The following is a 23,370-nucleotide window of genomic DNA, read 5'->3' as shown; positions in this document are numbered from 1 at the left end:
AAAAGCCTAATAGGCTAAGAAACGAAAGAAAAGAAAAAAATATATATATATAATATGTATAGATAGAAAAATAGTCAAATTGCTGACTAATCAATGGGAGATATCCCAACTATTCACTACGTAAAATTTAGGAATGACAACTTCTGATAGCTGCAAAATGTGCAGCGCATACTACTTGTAATAATAAGAGCAAAAAATTGGGAAAAAACAAAAACACCATTACCTATTGCACACTGCTATCAACTGTCAAAAAAATTGCCCTCCAACGGAAAAGAAGAAAAAAAGAAGAAAATTTCTTTTCAACCCAAATATTGTTATCTACCACACAAAACATCATGTACCTTACACAAGCATTAAACCCCGAACTCGGAATAGTAATAGCTAACCGGAAATCTAAGGACAAAAAAATTAGTACCATACTTAGATATGCAATTTTCAGAGGGAGGGGTCAAAAATATACCGTCTTTACTAAAACCTTCGTTCTGGCTGCAGGCTTTGGCGGGTCCTAGACCAGTACACGCCTGAACGTGAGATTGATCCTAACCGACTCGGCTTTCGCACGCTTGGGCACCGAGTGATGCCAATCCCTTTGGGTGTAGCCCCTCATTACCAGCAAAGAACCGTGCTTCAGCACAAAGGAATGCTGATCCTGTAGGCTTTCCCTGGATCGCTTTCCGAGAGATTGTCCTGAGGCTCTAGTAGCTGAAGCTTTATAATTGCAATTATCAATTCATGAAAAAAAAAAAGAAAAAGGTTGGTGTCAAAAATTACTAGCTAATTTAGCTTGAGAATTTGGCATACTCATTACAGCCTACCTTGTCTTTTGAAAGGTTTCCTTCGTAATAGAAACTCGCGTTCACAACCGAGGGTAACTGATGCTATTTCTGGAGTTGGTCCATAGAGCGGCTCGTCGTCAGAATGCCATGACACATAGTCTGAGCCGCCCTTGTATCGATTCAGAACTAAACTGTTAAAATAGCTTCCTGGAAGTGCCTCATGAACCTAGCAGTGTATATAAGTTGACGCTGATCATTTAAATGAAGAAACAGTTTGTAAAGTATCAGGGAATAAAAAGGATGGAAATCTCTAATGCCAAGGAAGATCTTTCAGTCCCTAGCCATGGAATGTACAAGAATGAATAATGCCCAGTTAGGGCTTTTATTTTGATGAGGCGGGGAATATTGTATAGGATATTAAGAGAATGGTAAGCACATGCTAGTAGGGGACAGAATAATCAAAAAACATATCTTCAAGAAAACCACCATCAATTTAGCCATTAATAGGCCAAGTAGAAGAGAGAAGAACTCAGGAGCGCAGAGGTTCCCGGGTCTAGGCTACTCAAATTGTCGCAAAATAGGCTGTGAGCCAACAAGCCTTTACTTATTTGGACCTATCAAGTACCTTGGATCTCCAAAGAATGGACTGTTCAGTGAAAAAAGTGAACCATAGTAAACATTCAAAATATCTGTAGTTGCATGCGAAAGGGGTCTTACGGCCTTTAAAATGTCTTTAAGCAGCGGATAATCATCCCAAGAATGGGCATATGGTTGGTAACCACTGTATTTCAAATCCGGTAGCCCTTCGCTTGCAATATAGCAAGTATCTCTAGGCTGCCAACAAAAATAATGCGCATAATAAATATTTTAATATTTAGATCTGTCTAATAGATGGAACAAAGCAAAAAAGATCAAGCTATGGAAATGAAAAAGATCAATTATCTATATGTCTTCTACAGGTACTAACAGAACATCTGCCATATGAAAAACCCTAGAAAAACATTACAATATAACAAAAGTAACATGTTTCGATTTTTTTTTTTTTTTTTTGCCTCCATATTCTGTGACTTCATATTAGGAGATCTAGATATGAATTTCACTTCAAAGGGTTGCAGCTTAATCTAGCATAATATGCAAACTGATCTAGAAGATTATTATGAATCCTTTCAGCAGAAAAGTATCATCTCAGCGGAATCCAGTGCATTTGAGAACAACTTTCATTTCTCCAAAATTTAGACAAGCTAGGGCGAATTTTTCGGGTGATTTGGTTTTCTTTCCTTTTTTCCCCTCATACTCGACACATGTTCCGAATATAAACAAAATATTTAGTAGATAATCAAGTTGCAAGCCGTATTATTGTCTACATTTGCCGTACTAAAAAAGAGAATTCTTAGGAGACTATCCAGTTGCAAACCCTCAAATTTGTCTCAACAAAGAAATCGAAAAAAAAAAAAAGAAATCGAAAAAAAACCCCAAAAAACCGAATCAAATACGCCCTATAACACAAATTATCTAGTGATCTACTCAAAAGAAATAGGGCGTAGCACTAAAAACAAATCGAATGGGTTCTCAGGATCGAAACTTGACGATGTACATCATAAACGGCAAACACAAACCCTCAAAACTTGCGGCATTTCTCAGCTGAATTAATGGAGTTTTATATCGAAATTAGAGATTAAGCGCAGAGAATCGGAACCTGGACGCAAGATCTCCCAAAGACGTGGATCATAGGCCTCGTCCACGGGATCTCCTTGTCGAGGTACTCGTACCACTCCCACGCCTGATCCCAGGGCACGAACCGAGGGATGTGGATCACCTCGCTCCCGTTTCCCAGATCGATCACTCCTTTCCCCTTGTTGTCCCCAAATTTAGGGTTAGGGTGAGAGTCAGTGGGTTCGAAACCCCGGAGTCTCGAACTCATGGCGATTGAGAGAGAGAGAGAGAGAGAGAGAGGGGGATTTCCCGCGAACTTTATGGATGAGTCGGTGCGTAATTAATTAAAGTCGGCAGGTTTTAGTGGCATGTTGCCGACTTTAGAGTCGCTCACTGTGCATTGCCAGGTACTGATGTCGCCGACTCTACGTACATATACTCGGCAATTTGCAAATCTCAGCAACGACTTTCTCATGGAGTTGTCAAGTAGATATCGTTAAATGTAAAATATAAAAACATAGATTGTTATCTGACGACTTGAAAGTAAATTTTGTAAATATTTCATGAATTTTGTTTCAGATCACTACAAAATTGTGTAGCTCTAAAAGAACAGTATTAATGCAACAAACAATTGTTTCTGACTTGTCTTAAATCCAAGAAAAAAAAGATGATCAGCATACTCCTTCACACTAAAAAAGCAACAAGTCTCACTACCAACAATACATTCAAATCAAAATTAAAAATTTAGCAACAAATTAAATAGACCATACATTAATACCCTATGTCTAATATTCCTGAACACACCTAACGACCAAATAAAACAGCTAACTAGCTAGCAAACAACAACATGGATAAGCCCCCCACAAGGCCTGTCATGAGCCAATAACCACCATTGAACTTAACTGCCCCACTGTATCCTGGTTGACCCGACGGGCTCGAACTCGAACCCGAACCTGAACCTGAACCTGGATTTGAACCCGAGCTTGGACCTGTATCATGGCCACGACTAGGAGGAGGGGCTAGAAAAGGCGCAGGCCCGGGGCTCACGGTCTCCGGATGCACCATCACTCGAACAATCAACCTTTGCCCGGCCCAGCAGTGGCTCGGCTCGCCGCTGATGAAGTAGAAGAACCCGTAGCGGTCGAACCGGAACTTGGTGTCGCCATCGGTGAATTTCGCGATCGGATTCGTCGTGTTGCACTCCTTGTACTCGTCGTGGGTCACCACGAGCACCGAATCATTCTCGTACTTGAAATCTAGAATGTTGGAAAAAAACAAAAAAAAAAACAATAATCAAAAGAATTAAGTAAATAGATCTGCTTCCTTACTCAGTATTGTAGTCTTTTTAAGTTAAGACGAAGTGCGCGCTTACACAAGTAATCTCCGATGTGAAACCGGTTCCTCGTGGCCCAGTGGTTGTAGGACTCGAACTCGTCGCCGATGGGTTCGGTCCAACCGCGAGGGCCACCGACGCGGAACTCGTGACCAAATGCCACGGACGTGAGAAGAAGGTAAGTTGCGAGGTAGAAGAAGAGGTGTGTGAGAGAGTGAGTAGTTAAGGGAGAAGCCATTGTTGAGGGAACTCGAATAGAGTACTAAGCTCAATGCTCAGTGCTAATATTAAGGGCTCTTGTGTGGGGGGAGTGGTGGGGGTGGGGGTGTTTTAAATAGTGGCATGGAGGGAAGTTACAGAGTGATGTGGTAGTTAAGAGCTCATCGCGTCCGTTGGATTAGGCTTAGTGGGGTGCAATACGTGAGGGATGGGACAGTGATGTGCTGCCACGTGGCGCCGCTTCATAGGTTCCTCTACTGTTTGACGGGTTAGTGGGTTTGACTAAGTCGATCGTAGGCGTTGAACGAGTCAAAGCAAAACCGAACCCGCTTTGGATACCCACGCTAAGGGAAAAGAGCTTTTGATTGGTTATTTATTTATACGGCAAATAAATAATTTTTTTCATTAAAATTTTTTATTAGAACATCTTGCATTCGAGCTAGACAACAATCATGCATTAAGCTCAATTTTTGCTTCTTTATGAGACATATTTTGCTTGAGCTCAATTTCTGCTTCTTCATGAGACATATTTTGTTTCGATAAAAAAATAATTTTATTGAATATAAATATTGAAAATAGTGGTAACGGTTGTTTTATATGATTTAACAAATTTCAAATATAAAGTTTTAGATCGCAAAGAATGGCACAGTAATTATACAACATGCTTCATAATACTCAAAAAAAAAAAAGAAGAAGAAAATTCTAGTATGTTACATTACTTTATTGGTTACTTGAGTAATACAATCACACTACCACCACAATTCTCACAAATATAAAGAGATCTACCAAATTGAATAAGAACAAAATAAAAAGAACAAAAACCAACTTCAAAGAACAAACAATTGATTGCTGCATTTCCTTACTAACTACTACAGATTATTACAATTAAATTGCTAACAACCAATCTCTTGTGACTTCATGCTCTGCTCGCAATCCGCGACGATCTCCCGCATGCTGAACGACGTGCTCGACGCGAACACGAGCAGCGGCTTCTTCCTCGGCACCGCGACCGGCTCCGCCTCGCGGTTGAGCACCTGCAGAACCCTCCTCATCGTCGGCCTCTCTGCGCAGTTCGGGTTCGCGCAGCTCAAGCCCACAAGCAGAAGCCTCTCCATCTCCTCCCTCTCAAACTCTCCAATATTCAATCTTGCATCGGCTGCTTCAATGAGCCTATCCTCTGAATACAATCCCCAAACCCAGTCGACCAAGTTGACCATCTTCTTCGCCCTTTCGTTTTCTCTGTCAAAAATTGGCCTCCTCCCGCAGCAAATTTCCAACACCACCACTCCGTAGCTAAAAACATCAGTTTTTTCAGTGGCTTTTCCATATTGCAAATACTCCGGAGCTAGATAACCCATAGTCCCAGCAGTTAGAGTAGAAACAGGGCTTTTGTTGTGGTCCGTAAGCCGAGCCAAGCCGAAATCCCCTAACCTTGGATTGAAGTTGGAATCCAACAATATGTTGCTTGTTTTAACATCTCTGTGTATCACCTGCTGCTCGCATTCTTGGTGCAAGTACGATAGAACAGAGGCGATCCCGACCGCTACGTTGTATCTGTCGGGCCATTGTAGTATCGTCGGGCTCGAACCGCACGAGTTCGGTTCACGGTACAGAAGCTTGTCGAGGCTCCCGTTCGGCATGAACTCGTACACGAGCAGCAGTTCGCCCTTTTCGTCGCACCAACCTTCGAGCTGAACCAGGTTTTTGTGCCTCAGGCAAGCAATTATGGATAGCTCGGATATGAATTCCTTCTTGCTTTGGTGAGCCTGCTTCGACCGTTTCACCGCGAATGCGATCCTCGATCCTGGTATTATTGCTTTGTACACCGTCCCAAAAGCCCCATTCCCAATTATTCTGCTTGTGTGAAAACCTCTTGTGGAAGTGCTCATCTCCCTGTAACTGAACTTCCTTGGCCCTTTCAGAAACTCTGTTGCTAAACCCTGTTTGTTTGCTTTGTACTCCATATACTTTTTGATTGAGACCCAAACAAACAGAACAAAAGCAATGCAAAGAGCTACAGGGCCCATGATTCCTAGCGCAAAGCCGAGCTTCCTCCGAAAGCTGCTACGAGGGCTAGTGGCGGGCATCGCGGGGATGATGCTCGACGTGTTGCCGCGCCCGTCGGGAGATGGATTGATTGAGGAGGGATTGAGAGAAGGGAGCCCAAATGTGCGAAAGCTCCAATCTTTAATGGTGTGGAGCTCCGTGCTTCCCTCCGTCGAAGCCGAAAAACCAACATACATGGTCTCCTCAAAGTGCTCGGAGAGATCGACTCGCAAGGACAAGACCGGCTTTTCGGGCTTGACGGCCGAGTACGACAACCGAATCTCAAGCTGATTGTCACCGTCATAGTAATCGATCCAAGCGGTGGTTGTGTTGCCACTCTTGAGCTCGATCCCATAAGAACCGGCATCCACCGCCTTCGACGAGTTGGGAGAATTGATATCCAATCCCACATGATTATCATTTGGGTCACCGAATTCTTCGTCCAACCGGGTGTCGAACTCGAACCCGATGATCGAGCCGTTTTTCGCCGGCGCAGTTGCGTTGAAAAGGCCGAGATAGCCGCCCGTGCTGCCGAGAGTCTCATTACTGGGCGAGATGAAGAATGTGAGGCCATCCCCTTGGGACTGAGGATTCGGGTTCGTGATTGAGAAAGAGAATTTGGTGGAGAAAGAGGCGGAGGTGTTCGTCGATGGGTCGTAGAATTGGACCGGGAGATTGCATACGACGGTGCCGGAGCTCGAGGAGGGGACGTCGGTTTCGCGGGTGAGGCCGATGGCGCCGTTTCGGAGGTAGGAGTCGCCGAGGAGGGTGAGGTTGGAGAAGGAGAAGGAGGCGGAGTCAAAGCTTATGTTTTTGGCTGAGATTGGTGCAGATAGAAGTAGAGAGGGGAGAAGGAATAGGGAGAAGAGCAGAGCTTGTATGTGATGAGAGGCCATTAAAGAGCTTAGTAAGAGATGTGGCTTCTTTTTGCACGAGAGAGGTACAAATGGGAGGGGAATGGATGGGGCCAAAATAGAGAAAGGAGTACTTAGTAGTGGGTTTCATGGAGAAGCTCAAGTGTGAACGTAGAGAGAGAGAGAGAGAGAGAGAGAGAGAGAGAGAGAAGGGGACAGGATTCTCCAGTGGGAAAGGATAAGAGTGTTGTGCAATTTTTTTTTTAATGGGGAAAGGAGGGACTGGGGCCGGAGAGTTTGGAATTTTGGGTTCCAACGGTCGGATTGGGGGGGGTGGGGTGTACGGTTTGAAAACGAGGGTTTCCAACGGTCGGGAAGGTGCTGGTGGTGGGTGAGCTTTCCCATTTGCGAGTTGTAAGTTTGAGAGGATGAATCATCACATGTGTCATGTACCACTAATCACATGGGAATTGTACTTATGTTCGGAATAGGGGTTAGATATTATTATTCAATTGGGAAAGTAATATACAATTGTGACGCGATGAATAAATTGCATCTGCAAAATCAGTGTGGAGGGGACCAAGATCGATTAAATCTAATTAACCTGAATTCAATTCAAACCCAACCAAATGCCAATATAGCTCTGCTGTTTTGGGCCAATGGCACAGTTTACGTCAGCTATCTATTTTGGTTCAACTTCAACTTCTACTTCTACTTCTGCTTTTGACAAAATAAATAATTAAATTAATATATATATATATCGGTATTAAAAGTAATTTTATCTACATCTTAGCCATTTTATCAAGTCTAAAAAGCTGTAATAAGAGATTGGCGGTAATTTCAAGTTGTAAACTACTAGATTTGAAACTGTCTCACCAGACGAACTCTTCTCGAAAGTGCTACATAAATTAAAAAAAGACGCGCGCGCCAACATACATACATACATATATATATATATATATATATATATATATATATATGAGTTGAGCTAGAATACTCTCGATAGTAAACAACTCTTTGGTGTTCCTAAAGCTTTTAGGCTCTTGGATGCTACTCCTTATTATTTAATAGTCTTTGAAAAGTCAAAACACATTCACCTACCACACACCTATCACATCATCTCACTCACCACTATTACCAATCATCTCAACCCTATATCTCTTCATACAATCCATGGCTTAAAAACTCAAAACAACCACTCTTTATACTTTTGAAAGAATTTGTAGCTCAACTCTCTCTGCTCTCTCATCTCTGCTTCTCTCTATGGAGTTAATTTCATTTACGCCTCACAAAACTATGGAAATATCATAAATACCTCTTCAATTTTTAAATTTTCATAAAATACGCCTCTAAATACAATATTTCTTTCATAAATGCGCCTTCCGGTTACTATTTTGCTGACTTCCGTTACTCAATCATTTTTTTGCTTTTGCTTTAAAATATACAATTACCATTTTAGCCCTTTGTTCCACTTATTTCTTTAGGGGGATCAATTTCATTCATACTCTTGACAAGTTTAATAATATTAATAAATTGTCCCTAACAATTTGAAAATATCTAAAATTAACCCTATGAATATTTAATTTGTTTTAAAAACAAACTCCAACATATAGCTATCATTAGTTTGGGATCCGTTTTTAATCTAGTTAATCATTATATGTATATTGATAAGGTTAAGAATAAAATTTCTATTTATCCGCTAAAAATATTGAATTGGTGAGGGGTAATAATGTTTGCTAACCCATTTCTTTTTTTAAATTTATCCATTCAATTATTTTGTTTATTTTGAATTTCAAATATTTTTACCTCAAGTTAATCAGTTAATTAGCTATTAAATGAATTTGGTATTTTCAAATGAAAATTAGTTAAAGGTATTAAAATTTGATGAAATAATTACTTACTTTGGAAATTTTTATTAATTAAAAATTTCATCGTTTCAATTTGGTTTATTCAAAACTATTATTGTTCATATAAATGTCCATTGATTATAAAAATTAGTAAGTCCTTTTCATAAATAAACATAATTTTTTATCTGGGGCTCGAATTTTCATACTAATGTATTGCTCTCCAGTTATAATGTGTATTTCACAACCACAAACTTTCTCATATTTTAAGTAGTCAAATTAAAATTTTTTATTATTTTTAATCGTTGGTAAGTAAAAAGAAAGTGTAGCCCCAGCTAAAATGAATTATCTTCTTATTTTAACAATGAAGCAAAAATAAAATTTAATTTAACTACAATTTATGTTGAAATAGAAATATTTATTTCAATTGAATGAATAATTTTTCTAAACTAAATCATATCAATTTTTACTAAATCTTTAGTCTATGATAGAGTTTACGTTAAATTTCAAATAAACAGGGGTTTATGAATAAAGTAAGTAATTGACCATTAAAATATAAGACGGGTAAAGTTGGAATTTAAAATATTATTAACTTTCATTTGGATGGGCACTAAATGGTAGGTTTATTTTTGAAAAGGTTTTAAATTTAGGAGGGTATACATGATATTTGTCATTTTTATATGGGGTATTTTATGACATTTTTAGAGTTATATTTTTTAGAAGGGTATCTGAGAAATTTTTTTCCCTATATATATATATATTGTTAGGAAGCTGTTTTGTGCGCATTAAAGCACGGCAGAAAAGTGGTAATCTATGTCTTGGTCTCAAGGTATGCCATCTGCTATAATTCTTGGATTATTAATCGCACTATTATATGTTGATTCCTATTTAATTTTCAGCCAATCTAAAATAAGTCAATCTCTTTTGTCTGCTAAAAATCCTTTCATTTCTATTTTAAAAAATTATGTATGGGAAGGAAAAAATATATAATTTCCATCAATCTTTGGATAATTTATATAGAAAATTATTGTAAAGTTGTCTATTAATTACTCTGCCGCAATCTGATATATATGCAGAAAATTTCTGTTCATCAGTGATATTGTAATAATAACTAATATTAATTGCATTAAAGATGGACACAAATTTCCTTCCGAAAACGAGATACATCCGACATCACGGAGAGCATGCATGCATGCATGCAGTTCACACATTACTTACTATTTGATCGATCGATATATTTATTTATTTTTACTTTCTTATTATTATTATTATTTATTTATGCTGGTCAGGTAGGGGCGGCGGCTCGCTACTTGAAGGCGGCGTAAGGATGGTGGTGGTCGAAGTTGGGCGGTGCAATCGCGGGAACATAGGAGGAGGTGCTCTCGCCACCGCCGCCCGCATCTCCGTACATCCCCACCGCAGCGTAGTACCCTCCGAGCATTCCGTCTCCGCCGTACATCTGCCCGAACGGATTATGCTGCGGCGGCGGCACAACAGCAGCAGCAGTGAATGGCGGCAGCATCTGCGATGGCGGCATAACAGCAGCAGTGGCGAAGCTCGGCAGCGGCAGCGGCAGCGGCAGCGGGTGCGCAGTCATGGGGGGTGCTTCGTCATGGAGAATCGGCATCGGCATCGGAGGCGGCGGCGGAAGCAGTGGAAAGGCGAGATTGGATTGGTGGGAGTTGCTGCTGCTGCTGTGGCGCTTGAGGAGGGGAGCGATGGGGAGGAGGTCGGGGCGGAGGGAGCCGCGGTGGTCGCCCTCGGCCTGGCGGTAGCGGTGGAGGAAGACGGAGAGGGGCTCGACGTAGTCCTGGAAGCCGAGCCGGGACATGGCCCAGAGGATGTCGTCGGCGGTGATGGTCTTGCGCTGCTCGCGCTGGCACCGCTCGTTGGCCTCGCTGGTGATGAAGCTGATGTACTCCGACACGCACTCCTGCATCGTCTCCTTGGCGTCGTCCGCTATCTTCGCGTGCGTCGGCAGCACCCTCCGCATGATCCTGATCACGTTCGCGATCGGCATCAGCCGGTCCTGCTCCCGCACGTGCTGCTGGGGCGCCTGGTGGCCGCCGCCGCCGCCCACCGCAGCAGCAGGTTCGTGCTGCACGGCCTGCTGGACGGGGTCAGCTTCCGCCGCCAGGACAGGAAAGCCTATCAAATGATGCAGAGACAACACCGATCAATTTTGGCAATAGAAATAATTTACCACTGATTAAAACAGTTGATTGTAAACTATAAAAACACTTTATAGTGTTGATTTTTAAAATAAAAATAATATTTATATATATATATTTTATAATTAATGCTCTCTCTCTCTCTCTCTATATATATATATATATATATATATATATATATATATATATATATATATATATATATATATATATATATATAGAGTTGACCACAGAGTAGCAGGAAAAGGACAAAAGAGACCCGTCTTTTGTGACGCAGGGGAACGGCCTCGTTACAAGCGAAGCTGTCATGCATTATAGGTTTTCACGGCTCTGATTGCTTCATGGGTGGGCCCACCTCATCAATCAAAAGACGTGGAACAACTCAAAGTCAAAGGCTCTTTTGGCGCGGAACAGTGCATTAAATTAAATTACGCTAGTATAGTAAGTAGTCGGTGTGCATGAGGTGATGAAAGTATATGCATGCAAAACCTGCCACCTTAATTATGCTTCTCCCCAACGCTTTTAGAGCTCCCATTGAACTCTTCTTAATTGGAAACGAGAGAGTTCAAAATAAAAAGCGCGACCTTTTTCTCTCTCTTTTTTTTTCACTTGTGAATGTAAAGGGAATAAATCCTTATTTCACTAAGGGAAAAAAAATAATAATAATAAAGAAGCTAAGCGAACAACAATAATTACCATAACTGAAATAAGGTCAGATGAAAATAAGAAATTGGAGGACCATAAATAAAGGAAATTAAAGAAGCTGTTGGTATGCATGCATGCAATGGCTAACTGTGAGCTTGAATGGATGGAAATTAAGAAGGGTTTTGCGAAGATCCCCCGTCGATAGTGAGTTGTTACAACTCATGCATGGCTGGTAGAGTCAGAAAAGAAAAATAGAAGGGACACAGCAAATATAATCGTATGAATCGACAACAATCACCAAATAACTGCACTAAAACAAAGAAGGCAGTGTTTTAGAAAATACGAGTAACTCGACAACGATCGAGAAACTTCTCTCCAGACTCAGTACTGCATCATACATCTCATGCACTATCCTATATCAGCATTGAAACAAGCTGAGATGTACGATGCACTCGGCGCGCGAATGTATCTACACACACAGAGACATACGCAAGCGCGTGCGCGCACACACACACAGAGACATACGCATGCGCGCGCGCGCACACACACATGCATTACCCAAGTTGTTTCCTTGTAGCCCTTGAAAGCTACGGGAGCCACCACCAACACCTTCCATCTTTCTCTCTCTCTCTATCTCTCTCTCCCTCCCTCCCCTTGGTGATGGTGATGGTGGTGGTGTTGAGTGAGAGAGCTCTCAATGAGGCCAACTATATAGTGTTGTTGCCATGGAACGAAACCACACGTGGCATAAGCAATGCTTACGTGCAGCGACATGAACGAGAGGAAATAGAGAAGAATCCCGGTATCGCCAATTGGTGGAAGTTAATTTAAAAAATAAAAAATCGGCGGTGGTGATCACGTTAGGCTCTTAATCAAACGGCCCATATACATATGGGGTATCATATATGCTTCGGTGTAAAGAACTGTGGGCAACACCGGAGTTTTAACTAATTAATTAAGAGGCGGTTACGCTTTAAATGTGTTGGATTTTTAGAGATATATATCCTTTTGCTGTGACGAGTGCATTAAATTAGTAGCTGGGCTCTACATTAATGCATGCATGCAGAGGATCGTGTGCAAGAAGAAGCTGGTGAAACCCTAATTTCATGCCACTCTGTAGGTTTTTTATTGGTTAACTAACCTACACAAACCATTTGAGTAGTGCTTAGGAGCTTGGTTGTAGTGATTTTTCTACATCCAAATTTGTAGGTAATGTAAGCTTTGCATATATTTGTCAATGGAGTTTGTTTTTTTGCACTTTAGTCCTTGTTTCCTCAATTAATAATTAAACTGAATTTAGTTACATGTCATAAAGAAGAAAACAACAGAATTCACAAAGAAATACTAGGAATGTAATTCGTATCGAAATAAAAGAAAAGAAAAAGAAAAAGAAAAGAAAAGAGAGTCGTTACTGATACTGTGAAAAGAGTAATGCTATGCAAATGCACCAATGACTCTTAGGATATCTTCGTTGAAAGGAGTTTATGTACATGAAATGTAATTCGATGCTTAATTTAGTTCGTTGAGGTTTATCGGTATATATAATTAATTGACAACACACAGTCTAACATATGCACTGATCATAATTCTCCTGATAATTGATCGATCAGTAGCTTATAAACTGGAAGGTACAAATGAACTTTACGCCGTGTCGTATGCTGTCGGTATTAACTCGTGTCGTATGCGGTCGGGTTTCACTTGTGTCATCTGCTGTCCAGATTAACCACCAAATCAGAATTGAAAGCTAAAAGAGTGATCTTATTCATCGTTAGCAGCATCGTATGTCGCATTCAGTCGGGCGGAAGTGACCTTTTCAGCAATACTAAACCAAAACATGCCATTTACGCCAAATCTAGCTAGCTACCGGTGTCGTATTCGGTCCGGTTATTGGGTTAATTACCGCGTGCATCACAATCAGGGATTCAGATATTTGGGCTGTAAATGACATCTGTTTATCTTTCTTAAAAAATTTTCCGGTTTATCTGGAGTTGACTTAACTCTCAAAAGAATATATATGTGTATTTCTTTTGTCCATCATTGATTATGTATACAAAGTTGTTCAATAATGTACTATTATTACTGAATGCACAAACATTTATAGATAGAATTTGTTTATGGAGATTTGCTTATAGGGCAGTGCATGCCTTTCAATTTTCAATTAGAAGCAAAATAATTTCCTTTCAGATGAAAAGCTAATATCATTGGAATTGTTGACTGCAAATAAATTTTCTTGCAATTTCAAAGCGTAATTTGCTTATAGGGATCAGTTGTCACGAAAACTAAATTTTCTTTCATGTTGCATAATTTTGAAAAACCACATAGTAGTGCTGATCGAGTTATGAACTTTAACAACACAATTTTAGCTAGAGTGTTAAATTTTAAATTTCTCGCTGGCCTAATTAATTAAGAGTTTATGTGTTCCGAGGTTCTAAGAAGTTAACGTTGGAAAGAAGCATTAGGTGGCAGGATATACACATTTTAATATTGTACATATATACATGCGTGCTTAATTCATTACTTCATGCGTGCCAATTCTAGCTAGCTAGTATATATATGTATACTGCTGTAGTTCCACGTCTTTTAATTGATGGATGAGGTGAGCCCCATATATATATATAAATATGCGTGAAGTAATCCGAGCCGCGAAACGTATAGATTTTGTTCTTTTGTTTGTATATATACTCTGGTCAACTACACATTCGCAGTGTTAGTTTGCTCCACGTTGATAGAGAGAGGAGGATGCATATATATTGTATCTTTTTTATATAAATAAAAAGTCAACGCCATGGTCATCAACATCAGCGCACGCATTCATTGTAGTTAATTCAAAATTTAAATTTGGATCTTCAGAAGTAAAAGAAAACCTCAACCAACTGTTCTAAGCAATGGTGCTGAAAAAGAAAGCATTTCTTGTTGCTGTATTTTTTCAATTTGTCAATTTATTTGCTGCAACGGAAATATTTAGTCACTATTGTGCCCTACGCCAAATTGATAGTCCCTAGTTTACCGGCCAAAACGGACCTGATCCAGCAGTCGGCGGATGACCACCCTGCTCCTGCCGGTGGCACCCCAGTGCCCCAGTAGGCTCCTGCAGTGGGGGGCAGTGACAGCGGTGCGGGAGCAGGACGAGTTCATAATGATCGCAAATGTGATCCGGATCATGCAGAGGGTGCTGCCGGCCCACGCGAAGCATGAGTGTGTGTCGAAGTACATCAGCTTTATCGCCGGCGTGGCCAACGATAGTTGGATCGTTGTTACAATACCAATGCACAAAAAATTTCTGCACATCAAATTACAAAAGATGGAAAGAGAAGTCTCCATTTGGTGGCATTCTAGTTTTACATTTGAAGTTTTGTATTTAATGTAAGACAAGGGCCTTCCGAATGAACGCTCTTGTAACGTCAAGCAGTTCAAAGAATGAGGAGTTGACTCGGTTGTTGCTTGCTCCTAAGATCTTCACTTTGTTGCCCATTCATCCTCAATGATCAACACAAATAGGTGTTGAATGAGGCATAGCCGACTCTTTAGCTCATGAATGGGTTTCTTTGCAGCTAATATGGATTGTGGGAGAATCCTTCAACTGCAGGAGAATGATAAAAATTTGTAGTACAGCCTCTTTCTTTTTATTGTGGGATCAATCTTCATAGATCAAGTTTCTACACAATAACTTGAATTTGTACTCCATCTCGCAAAATTCACAGCGAGAGACCCAATAGTACATTCCACTCGCGAAATGGTCCTACTAATCCAACAAATACACAAAGTTAAGCTCACTTCATATTTTAACACAGCATGTATATAATTTCAAGTCGAAGTGCCTGAAGGCCCTGTTTAGTTACATTACGTTAAGACGCTCTTCCTTGCCTGCCCTGCATCTTATGTACAAATGGAGACTGGGTGTAGCATACAAAATTCAGCTCAGCCTCCGTAAAAAGACCAAAAAATTGCCACCATTAGTACTAAAACTAAATCAAGGTGTGTCTCTAATCTAAATAAGTTATTGATCCTATGCCCCGAACAAGAAGAAACGAGGCACTCAGCGTAACTTGGGTTTCTTCTCAGGAGGTGTAGAGTAGCCATTAGCATCTTCGGTGCACTGTTTGATCCCAAACTTGCGGTTTACAGCAGTCTCAGATTTTCTATCAGCATTTTCTGGGCTATTATACCTTACAATATTCGTCACAACAGCACTAACACCAACTTCTGAACGGGGTTGGACCTTTCTCTCCAAAATAGCATGTTGCCCACAGAGAGATCTCCTTTCCGCACCATCCCTCAGCTCCCGAAGAACCGCATTCTTATCGAGAATAAAACTGGCACTTTTTACCTGGATTATTGAGAACTTGAAAAACTTAGTGCTGGGAAAAAGATAAAGAAACTAGAGAGAGAGGGAGCTCTCAGCTTTGTCCTTATGTTGGTCATGTATTTTACGGGCCACTAGCAACTCCTTTTCTCCTTGGTTGCAACTTATAAATCTTAAGCTAGCACTAGTTGCTGACCAGAAGTGACCAAAAATTAACACATCTTGATAGGCATGAGTATGTCTGAACTCAAATAAGATTTGACTAGAATAAATTGCCCTATACGTTGATTAGATCAAGGCAAATATTCGGCAAGGTGGTGAATAATCTTGATGAATGTCCTAGAGAGCACTAAATTAGGAGAAAGAGCACAGTAGAGTAAGCTAAACACTTGCTATGGCAATAAGAACGCTTAGCTGGCATATGTATGTGCATTATTATCAAATCAGTTTAAAGATCAAGCAATTCTTTCTCACCTGGAAGTCAACTGGCCATTCGATAGTAGCAGACCGACAGCCACATCCATCACTAAAGTTGAATGTCAACATCATGTTGAAGGGTCTTTTTCTTGACGTCTCCCTACAAAATAAGTAACAATTTAAAAATAAAAAAAAAAGATGCGAGAAGAAAGAAATAGAATGCTTGCTTAAGATCTTAGTATATCTTTTCAGATATCATCATTAATTTATCAGCAGTACCTCTTCAAATAGAATGGCTGCTTTTGCAGGAAAGCAGACTTCATGTCTGGTCTCTCAGGAAAAGAAACCTATAGAGAGAAGAAAATATAAAAGAACAGGTATCAAAGTATATAACTATAGCAGTTTGTTATAAAAAGAAACCAAAAGTACAGCCAATAACAAAACTTCGTTAAAACAAACTTTAAAAGAATTCACCATATGTACACCAATGAGCTAGTGTTCAAGGCAAAACCAAAAAGTTACGATCATGGAGTCTATTCATTTATTTTAGGGGATTCTCTCTTATGAGCAGGGTATCAATGTGGAATTCGAATTTCAAAGTTCAAAATTCTCAGTTTCTAGAGCATTGAATCAAATAGCAGTAAGATGTCGTTACATCTGTGTTACAATAACTCACAATAGATTGATTTCCTCTCTCCAGAAAATATCACATGTTAATGCACAAGATTCCTAATCACTTAAAGAAAGCGCCTCACTAATTGGAAATTGTAATCTATGTCACTCAAGTAAGAAGCAATGCTGTGTGTGCATATATACATATTGGACATCTTAAACCACTACAGAACCACAAATGGAGTTGCCATAATAGGAATTTCAGGCCACTAAATGAACCAGAACGTAAAAATTATGATGATATATGCCATCTCCTATGTGTCACATGTCTTTGCAAAGCAACCAAACATGAGAAGGTCGAAATATACCAAGGTCTAATAAAAAAGTACTAAATTTGATCAGTTTCTTTTAATCTTCTATAATTTGCCATACAATCAAGTCTTCACAACATGTGCCTTATGTGTGATCTCCTTTGTCATACAAGTTTCAAGTAAATAGCTGAACAACTGAACAGATGCACCACCAACATTCCACAAAAAAGAGCCAAATATTGGGATTAAGAACGCATCAAAATTTCTACCTCAACTGAATTAAGAAAGGGCAATGGCGCTCTCTGTCCATGTATGCTTGTAATCCTCAGGGTCCATTTAACATAAGTTTGCTCTGCATAGTGCGTGTAACGAAAATATTATACTCCTTGGTATGGTAAAATCCTACATCCCTCCATAAAAATAACATACAAGGGTATTTTTAATACAAATACTTCATCTAGAATATGACCTTATAAAACAAATAGACAGAGAAGTGGAAAGGCTATCCGCACTTAAGATAATAATTGGTAGCCTTACTTCTTGGTGAATGCAAAATATTGAGCTGGACAAAGTCAATTCGGATGTATGGCGGAATCCTCAGGTTAAGAATGTGCATGACACCTGCAATGACCTGTTCTAAATACACGTAATCATAAGCCGAGAAAGAGTCAACATTAAGTAACAAATAAACTGAAATAACTATACTCTAACAAAGGCAACCCCGCAATAGTTTGGTGATTGCAATTAGGAAGAAAAAAATTATATTATAATTGAAAAAACTAGGCCTGAGATTCCTGAGTTAGAAATTGTTGGAACACTGCATTCCAAACTAGACCTAAGATGCCCACGAGTCAGGCATCAAGGTTCTTTTCATCACTTCCTAGTTCCTAATAATCCCCGAACTAGGACTAAGATGCGTATGAGTCAGGCATGGTGAGATTCTTGCCGTCTCAAAAAGTTATGTAGAGCACTGCCGGCATGCCACAACTCGACGAAACAGATACCTCTAAGAGATTAATGACAAACTTCAACCCCATATAAATGAAAAAGTAATGGATATGAAATATCTCGAATAGGCAAAATAGCAAAAAGCTAGAAAGAACTAAAGACTCGAAGAAAGATTACCTTATCAACCAGCCCATGGATCACAAGATTGGCTTTTTTATCCTTTGGAGTAGGCTGCCCCAAAAAAAGAAAAAAAAATTACGGTGCTACAGCTGAGTGAGCAGCTTTGTGTGAAAGTACATGAAACAATAGGAACCAGCATTTAATGTTAAGCAGGCAAACTGTTGAAAGAAACACAGTATACAAATGAAACAAGTTTAGTCAAATTACAGACCTACACGACTAACCAGTCGTCTAAAGCAAATTCATAAAGTAACTATTGAAACAAACAATCTTCTCGAGCTGCACTCAACTTGTATAAAAGCTTAGTGTGAAAACAGCATCTCAGGATAAGGTATATAGCATGCATTAGCATGCTCAATGATTAGGCCAAGGAGAAGTTAATACCACTTCTAAATAGATTAGATTCGCGTACAAACCTGCAGATTTACAATAACAATCTTTCCTCCATTCCTGATAGCTTTCAAAGGCAAGTTACATGCAGGAGTTATCTGCAAACTACATAGGGTAATGTATTGATATATGAGAAGGCATGGAAAAGGTGTTAATAAGATGGTAAAAAAAACTAATGAAATAAGTGTCAGGAAGAAAAAAAATAAATTTATTATTAAGCTTCAAACAGGCATCGAACATAGTAGACAGGTTCCATTCTGCTCTTTTAAGGATGCCCTCATATCTAATGCTTGATGGGCCCATTTGGACGTTGGTGAGCAACATGACATAAAAGTTGTAATTCATCTTTCCATACAACAACATCTAGAGCCCAGATACAATCAAATGATCCTCCTCAAAGGTTCAAACAGAAGGCTCTTGATATTTCATCTTGATTTTGTAATAATATTCAATCTAAATCAGTCCTATATACCCATGTTATATTGTTATCACAGAATTCATGCAAACATCTCCATATCACAATTAATTAACAAAATTAAAATGAAAAATTGGAAGTTGTAATTCTAAGTATGTCAACATAATCCCATTACTGTCAGATGATCAAGTTTTTGCTACCTTCATAAACATTCTAACTGATTTGCTTTAGTAGCCAATTGATCTTGCATTATGCAGCATCATATTTAGGTTTTGTTAAGAGTTATGTTCTCTATGTAGTTTTTTTTGAGTATTCTTGATCAAATAGAATTGTAACTAGTTTCTTATGACATAAAAATAATGAACTAGCATCTAATCCAGTGCAAACAGGAAAATATGAGTATTATAAACACATACTAAGTTTTGCATTAAAGGATCGTCTAGATAACAATGAAATCACATGACTACTGTAACGACCCGGCCCACTAGCACCAATAACAATCGAACCCAAACCACGGGCCCAAAATACTTTAAGTCCAAATATTATTACTAGAGCTCTTGGTCCTTTCTTTTTCCATCCGATGTAGGAAATTGGGGTGTCACGTTGACAGAAAGAAAGAGATTTGCTAAAAAAAGGTCAATAATAAGATGAATTTTCTCACTTATGTAGCTTGATCAATACCTTGTCCCAAGACATAGTACAACATCAGCTATTCTGCAGTGCTTCTCTGCAGGATTCATCTCCTTGTGTGGCAAAGCATCCTGCAAAATGTGCAGGCACCCGATAATAATTCATGAGTTTGATTAGACGAAGTGGATTCAATAGAGAACCACAATGTATCAATGATTACAAAACCACTCATAAACCAAAAAACAAAGTGAGCAACAATCAAACCCAGGAAAAAGTTCAACTAGCTCTCTACTACCGTAGCTACTAGAGGCCAATACATTTGAGAAACGAATAAAGAGTTAAAAGCTTTATCTGGAAATTATGTTTTATAACAGAATATAATAATGCCACTCTGAACTGGCAAATTATCCAACCGGATAATTAAGAACATTCCAGATTCACAAATATAGATAATCTTTAAGTAAGCATTTCATCAAAAGAATAAAGCAAGTAGATATATGGTGAAAATTAGCCAAACAATTAAAGCGGCGGTAGGTCACCTCCCAATCAAGGACAGTATCCTTTAGCCTTGCTCCGCACTTTGCATCAGAACAACGCCTTGATGTGTCTTTCATCCCAATGGTTTCAATTTCAAAATCTCGAAGATACCTTCGAAAATAGAAGAGCTTTTGAGTTTTAATATTGATAGAAGTTACAATCAGATGTACAAGTAATATATTGAAGGGATGAAAGGTCAGTACTTACTCAATTCCACAAGAGGGGCAAATTTCTCTGAAGGAATTTCCATGCAATTCAGCAAGTTTCTCCCTCGGTATACCTGATCGAAGATGAAGGCTATCTACATTCTGGCAAACAGGAGTCTGATAAGTTCTGCTCAGCCCAGAGTCAGACTAACAGACTAAGATTATATGTACCAAATATTTGCTCGTGAAAGGGCTAATTAAAAAAAATGAAACAAAGATAGAGTTTGAGGAACAAGGATGGAAAATATTTGAGGCTAACACTTGTATGTATACCAGGTTAACTAAGGGAACAGTATTGACTCTTTTTCTTGGTAGTGCTTATCATCTCTTTAAGTTCTACGCTAGAACTGTACATAAGTTCTAACGAGCAGTTATGGATCTTTCCTTTTTTGATTGTAAAGCTAGTGCAGACCATGTCGCATTCCAAAGAGATCACACGACAAAGGCAACAAATCACGACATCAAACTACAAACATATTGCATGGAAAATCAAAAGTATCAAGAAAACGTGGTAATCAGAAACAATCTGTCCATACCTGACTGATAACGAACTTCAAGATACCTGCTCTTTCCAATTCCACTAGAGCCATATGAGTCAAACTCGGCATTGCACGATGAAATGGAAGCGATGCTTCAGGCACACCCTTTCCTTCACGCTGCGAAGCACATATAAAACAGATTGATACTCTTTAAGTTACTAGTACAACATAGCTGAAGATTTTATTTGACAACAAATGAGAGAATAAAACTAACTCTTCAACCTGAAGAGTCCAAACACCCTTCGGCCCGCGAAAATCCGGTATCCCACAGGAAGTTGATATCCCTGCCCCTGTGAATGCCACCACATGTTTACTCTGCAGCAAAGATTACTCTAAGCATGTGAGAATCACAACCGTGCAGCTTAGACATCACTAAACATTGTAGCGATCAAAACAACGCACGGCGAGAAAGAAAAGCAATTACACCATGAGAAACAGCTAATGGCGGCCGAAATATAGTTTCTAACCTTTTGTATCATCATTGCGAGCTCTTCAATCTGCGTTAACAAAACCAATCCAAAGGGTACATCAAGATTCATATTAAAAGATAAAAGCATATTAAAAGATAAAAGACCATGTGTTTAACTTCAACAGGTAAATATCATACAAGTTCAAGGGCAATTTACTCTCAAATATAATTAAAGGATCACTACCGTAAGATCATTTACCCTAAAAAAAATTTCCTTGATGCCCCTAAAATCAAGAGTTTAATAGGTTCTTTGAATATTTATCAAAATATAAGCATTTTAACCTATAAAACTAAGATTAACGTGTCAAACGACGTAAGAACAACCGATTAGGAAAAGATTAAAACGAGAAAAAAAGATTACCTTATGCTGCAAAATGTCGGGTGGGTCGAAAACCTCCGACATTCCCACCGTGCCCACATCTTCTCTGTACGATAACTTCTCCGCGTAACCCAACGACATGCTCTCTCTCTCCCTCTCTCTCCACCTCTCTCTCTCTCTCCACCTCTCTAAACCCTTCTTATTTCTGAGGAACAATGGCGCTCTCTCTCTCTCTCTCCCCCCCACTCCTTCCACAGGGGGAAAGAACCGGAGAGGGAGCGAATGCTTTTTTTCGCCTATTACATAAAAGGCTATTTGGGTCTTCCCCTGTACGCTAGGACGGGTTCGTGGTTTAATTAGAGATTTAATACGAGGGGATTGTGGTCACCATCCGTGAGCATAAGAGAACTGTCACCTCTTCGGGGTCAGTGCATAATCTCGGCCTCTCGTTTCTTGGGCCCGTGGGCCCCCGAAATTAATAGGCGAGGTGTAAAATGTAGAACGGGCCGAATCCAAGCAGTATCTTCGGCCCGAAGTTCAATCGCAAGTGGAAATCTCGACGCAGCTCAAAATAAACAATCTGGGCCGAAACATGATTTTTAGGCCCAATCCACCACAAAGTTTCCATTGATTTGGCGAGCTAGGTCGGGCCGGTCGGGCCGGAATTAATCAGGTTTAATTCGAATTAACGACCGGCACTGCTTAACACACGACACATTTTTTTTGGCTCTTATGTGTATGTTGAACGGCTTTTCGATTTCGTGTCATTTCTGATGGATCTGGGTAGGTCATTCATCCGATACCAGATTAACACACGAAAGAATTGATTGACAGGCAAGTAACTCCAGCTAAGGTGAACAGCTTTAATTTTGTATGCTTTTAGAGTGCAACAATATAAGTTGATTAGAAGCTTCAGGTATATGCTTTACAGATGTAAACACTTCACATGGAAAAGAGAGGGAGTGATCATTTTCTGGGAACATGCTGAAAAGCATGAGGTAGCAAAATAGAAGCTCTAGCAATGAAGGAAGCTGGATTCTGGAGGATTTGCCTGCAGAAAAAGGAGGGAGATTTGGTAAATCCTTTTAAGCTACAACAGCTTAAATGAGGCCTTTAACTTTCCACATGTGGGCCATCCTACTATCAATGAATCCACAAAAAATAAAAGTCCAGCCAAATTGGTTAGGCCTCCAACTGTTTCCCAGTCTTCTCATTTATAGCTGAAGCAGAAATGTTGGAAGCATGTGCTCCACACTGGGTTAGTAGCTTGCTAGCACTGATTGGTGATCTTTTCAACCTGCCGTACAAGTTCAATATTTTCTTTTAATTTTATATATATATTTACTAAATTTAATGGCTTCGGTTTGGTAGACCTGCTGTTCGGCAGATTTTGCGGAATAACTTCATTGAGATTTGAGAAGAAGAAATCAAAACCTAGCAAAGAAAGAAAATCTAGACATTTGACTAGAGCAAGTTGTTGATTATTGCCTATTATACTTAATACAACACATTTTTAAGACTTCTTTAAGTAAATCCACCCAGATGATTTTAGT

The 23,370-nt window shown here is 39.5% G+C and overlaps 5 protein-coding genes across 6 annotated transcripts; all 5 read right to left on the bottom strand.

Annotated features, from left to right (window-relative positions):
• On the bottom strand, window positions 201-2,787 carry LOC109711809 (DNA oxidative demethylase ALKBH2). 2 transcript variants are annotated; one of them, XM_020235054.1, is made up of 4 exons: window positions 2,473-2,787; window positions 1,494-1,610; window positions 816-1,002; window positions 201-702 (listed from the first exon to the last, which is right to left on the bottom strand). In XM_020235054.1, the coding sequence occupies exons 1-4, from the start codon at window positions 2,695-2,697 to the stop codon at window positions 506-508; spliced, it is 726 nt and encodes a 241-aa protein (XP_020090643.1). In that variant the 5' UTR covers window positions 2,698-2,787; the 3' UTR covers window positions 201-505. The 2 variants fall into 2 exon arrangements, with proteins under 2 accessions (XP_020090643.1, XP_020090642.1); XM_020235053.1 differs by having other exon boundaries at window positions 201-708; window positions 2,473-2,777.
• LOC109711810 (early nodulin-like protein 1) lies at window positions 3,098-4,040 on the bottom strand. The gene is made up of 2 exons (XM_020235055.1): window positions 3,802-4,040; window positions 3,098-3,685 (listed from the first exon to the last, which is right to left on the bottom strand). The coding sequence occupies exons 1-2, from the start codon at window positions 3,998-4,000 to the stop codon at window positions 3,258-3,260; spliced, it is 627 nt and encodes a 208-aa protein (XP_020090644.1). The 5' UTR covers window positions 4,001-4,040; the 3' UTR covers window positions 3,098-3,257.
• On the bottom strand, window positions 4,669-7,097 carry LOC109711808 (probable L-type lectin-domain containing receptor kinase S.7). The gene has a single exon (XM_020235052.1). It carries the CDS (start codon window positions 6,921-6,923, stop codon window positions 4,875-4,877), a length of 2,049 nt encoding a protein of 682 aa, XP_020090641.1. The 5' UTR covers window positions 6,924-7,097; the 3' UTR covers window positions 4,669-4,874.
• On the bottom strand, window positions 10,032-10,843 carry LOC109712155 (nuclear transcription factor Y subunit B-9-like). Its single transcript, XM_020235579.1, has one exon. It carries the CDS (start codon window positions 10,743-10,745, stop codon window positions 10,032-10,034), a length of 714 nt encoding a protein of 237 aa, XP_020091168.1. The 5' UTR covers window positions 10,746-10,843.
• LOC109711932 (NAD-dependent protein deacetylase SRT1) lies at window positions 15,258-22,161 on the bottom strand. Its single transcript, XM_020235308.1, has 14 exons — window positions 21,860-22,161; window positions 21,497-21,526; window positions 21,252-21,344; window positions 21,027-21,146; window positions 20,492-20,592; window positions 20,287-20,395; window positions 19,799-19,878; window positions 18,729-18,807; window positions 18,310-18,363; window positions 17,722-17,815; window positions 17,454-17,536; window positions 16,541-16,608; window positions 16,319-16,421; window positions 15,258-15,868 (listed from the first exon to the last, which is right to left on the bottom strand). The coding sequence occupies exons 1-14, from the start codon at window positions 21,956-21,958 to the stop codon at window positions 15,578-15,580; spliced, it is 1,404 nt and encodes a 467-aa protein (XP_020090897.1). The 5' UTR covers window positions 21,959-22,161; the 3' UTR covers window positions 15,258-15,577.

This window comes from Ananas comosus, linkage group 6, assembly GCF_001540865.1.
Source record: "Ananas comosus cultivar F153 linkage group 6, ASM154086v1, whole genome shotgun sequence".
NCBI classification, from domain to species: domain Eukaryota; kingdom Viridiplantae; phylum Streptophyta; class Magnoliopsida; order Poales; family Bromeliaceae; genus Ananas; species Ananas comosus.
The sequence above is the reverse complement of the archived record's forward strand: the minus strand, read 5'-3'. Positions and strand labels throughout refer to the sequence as shown.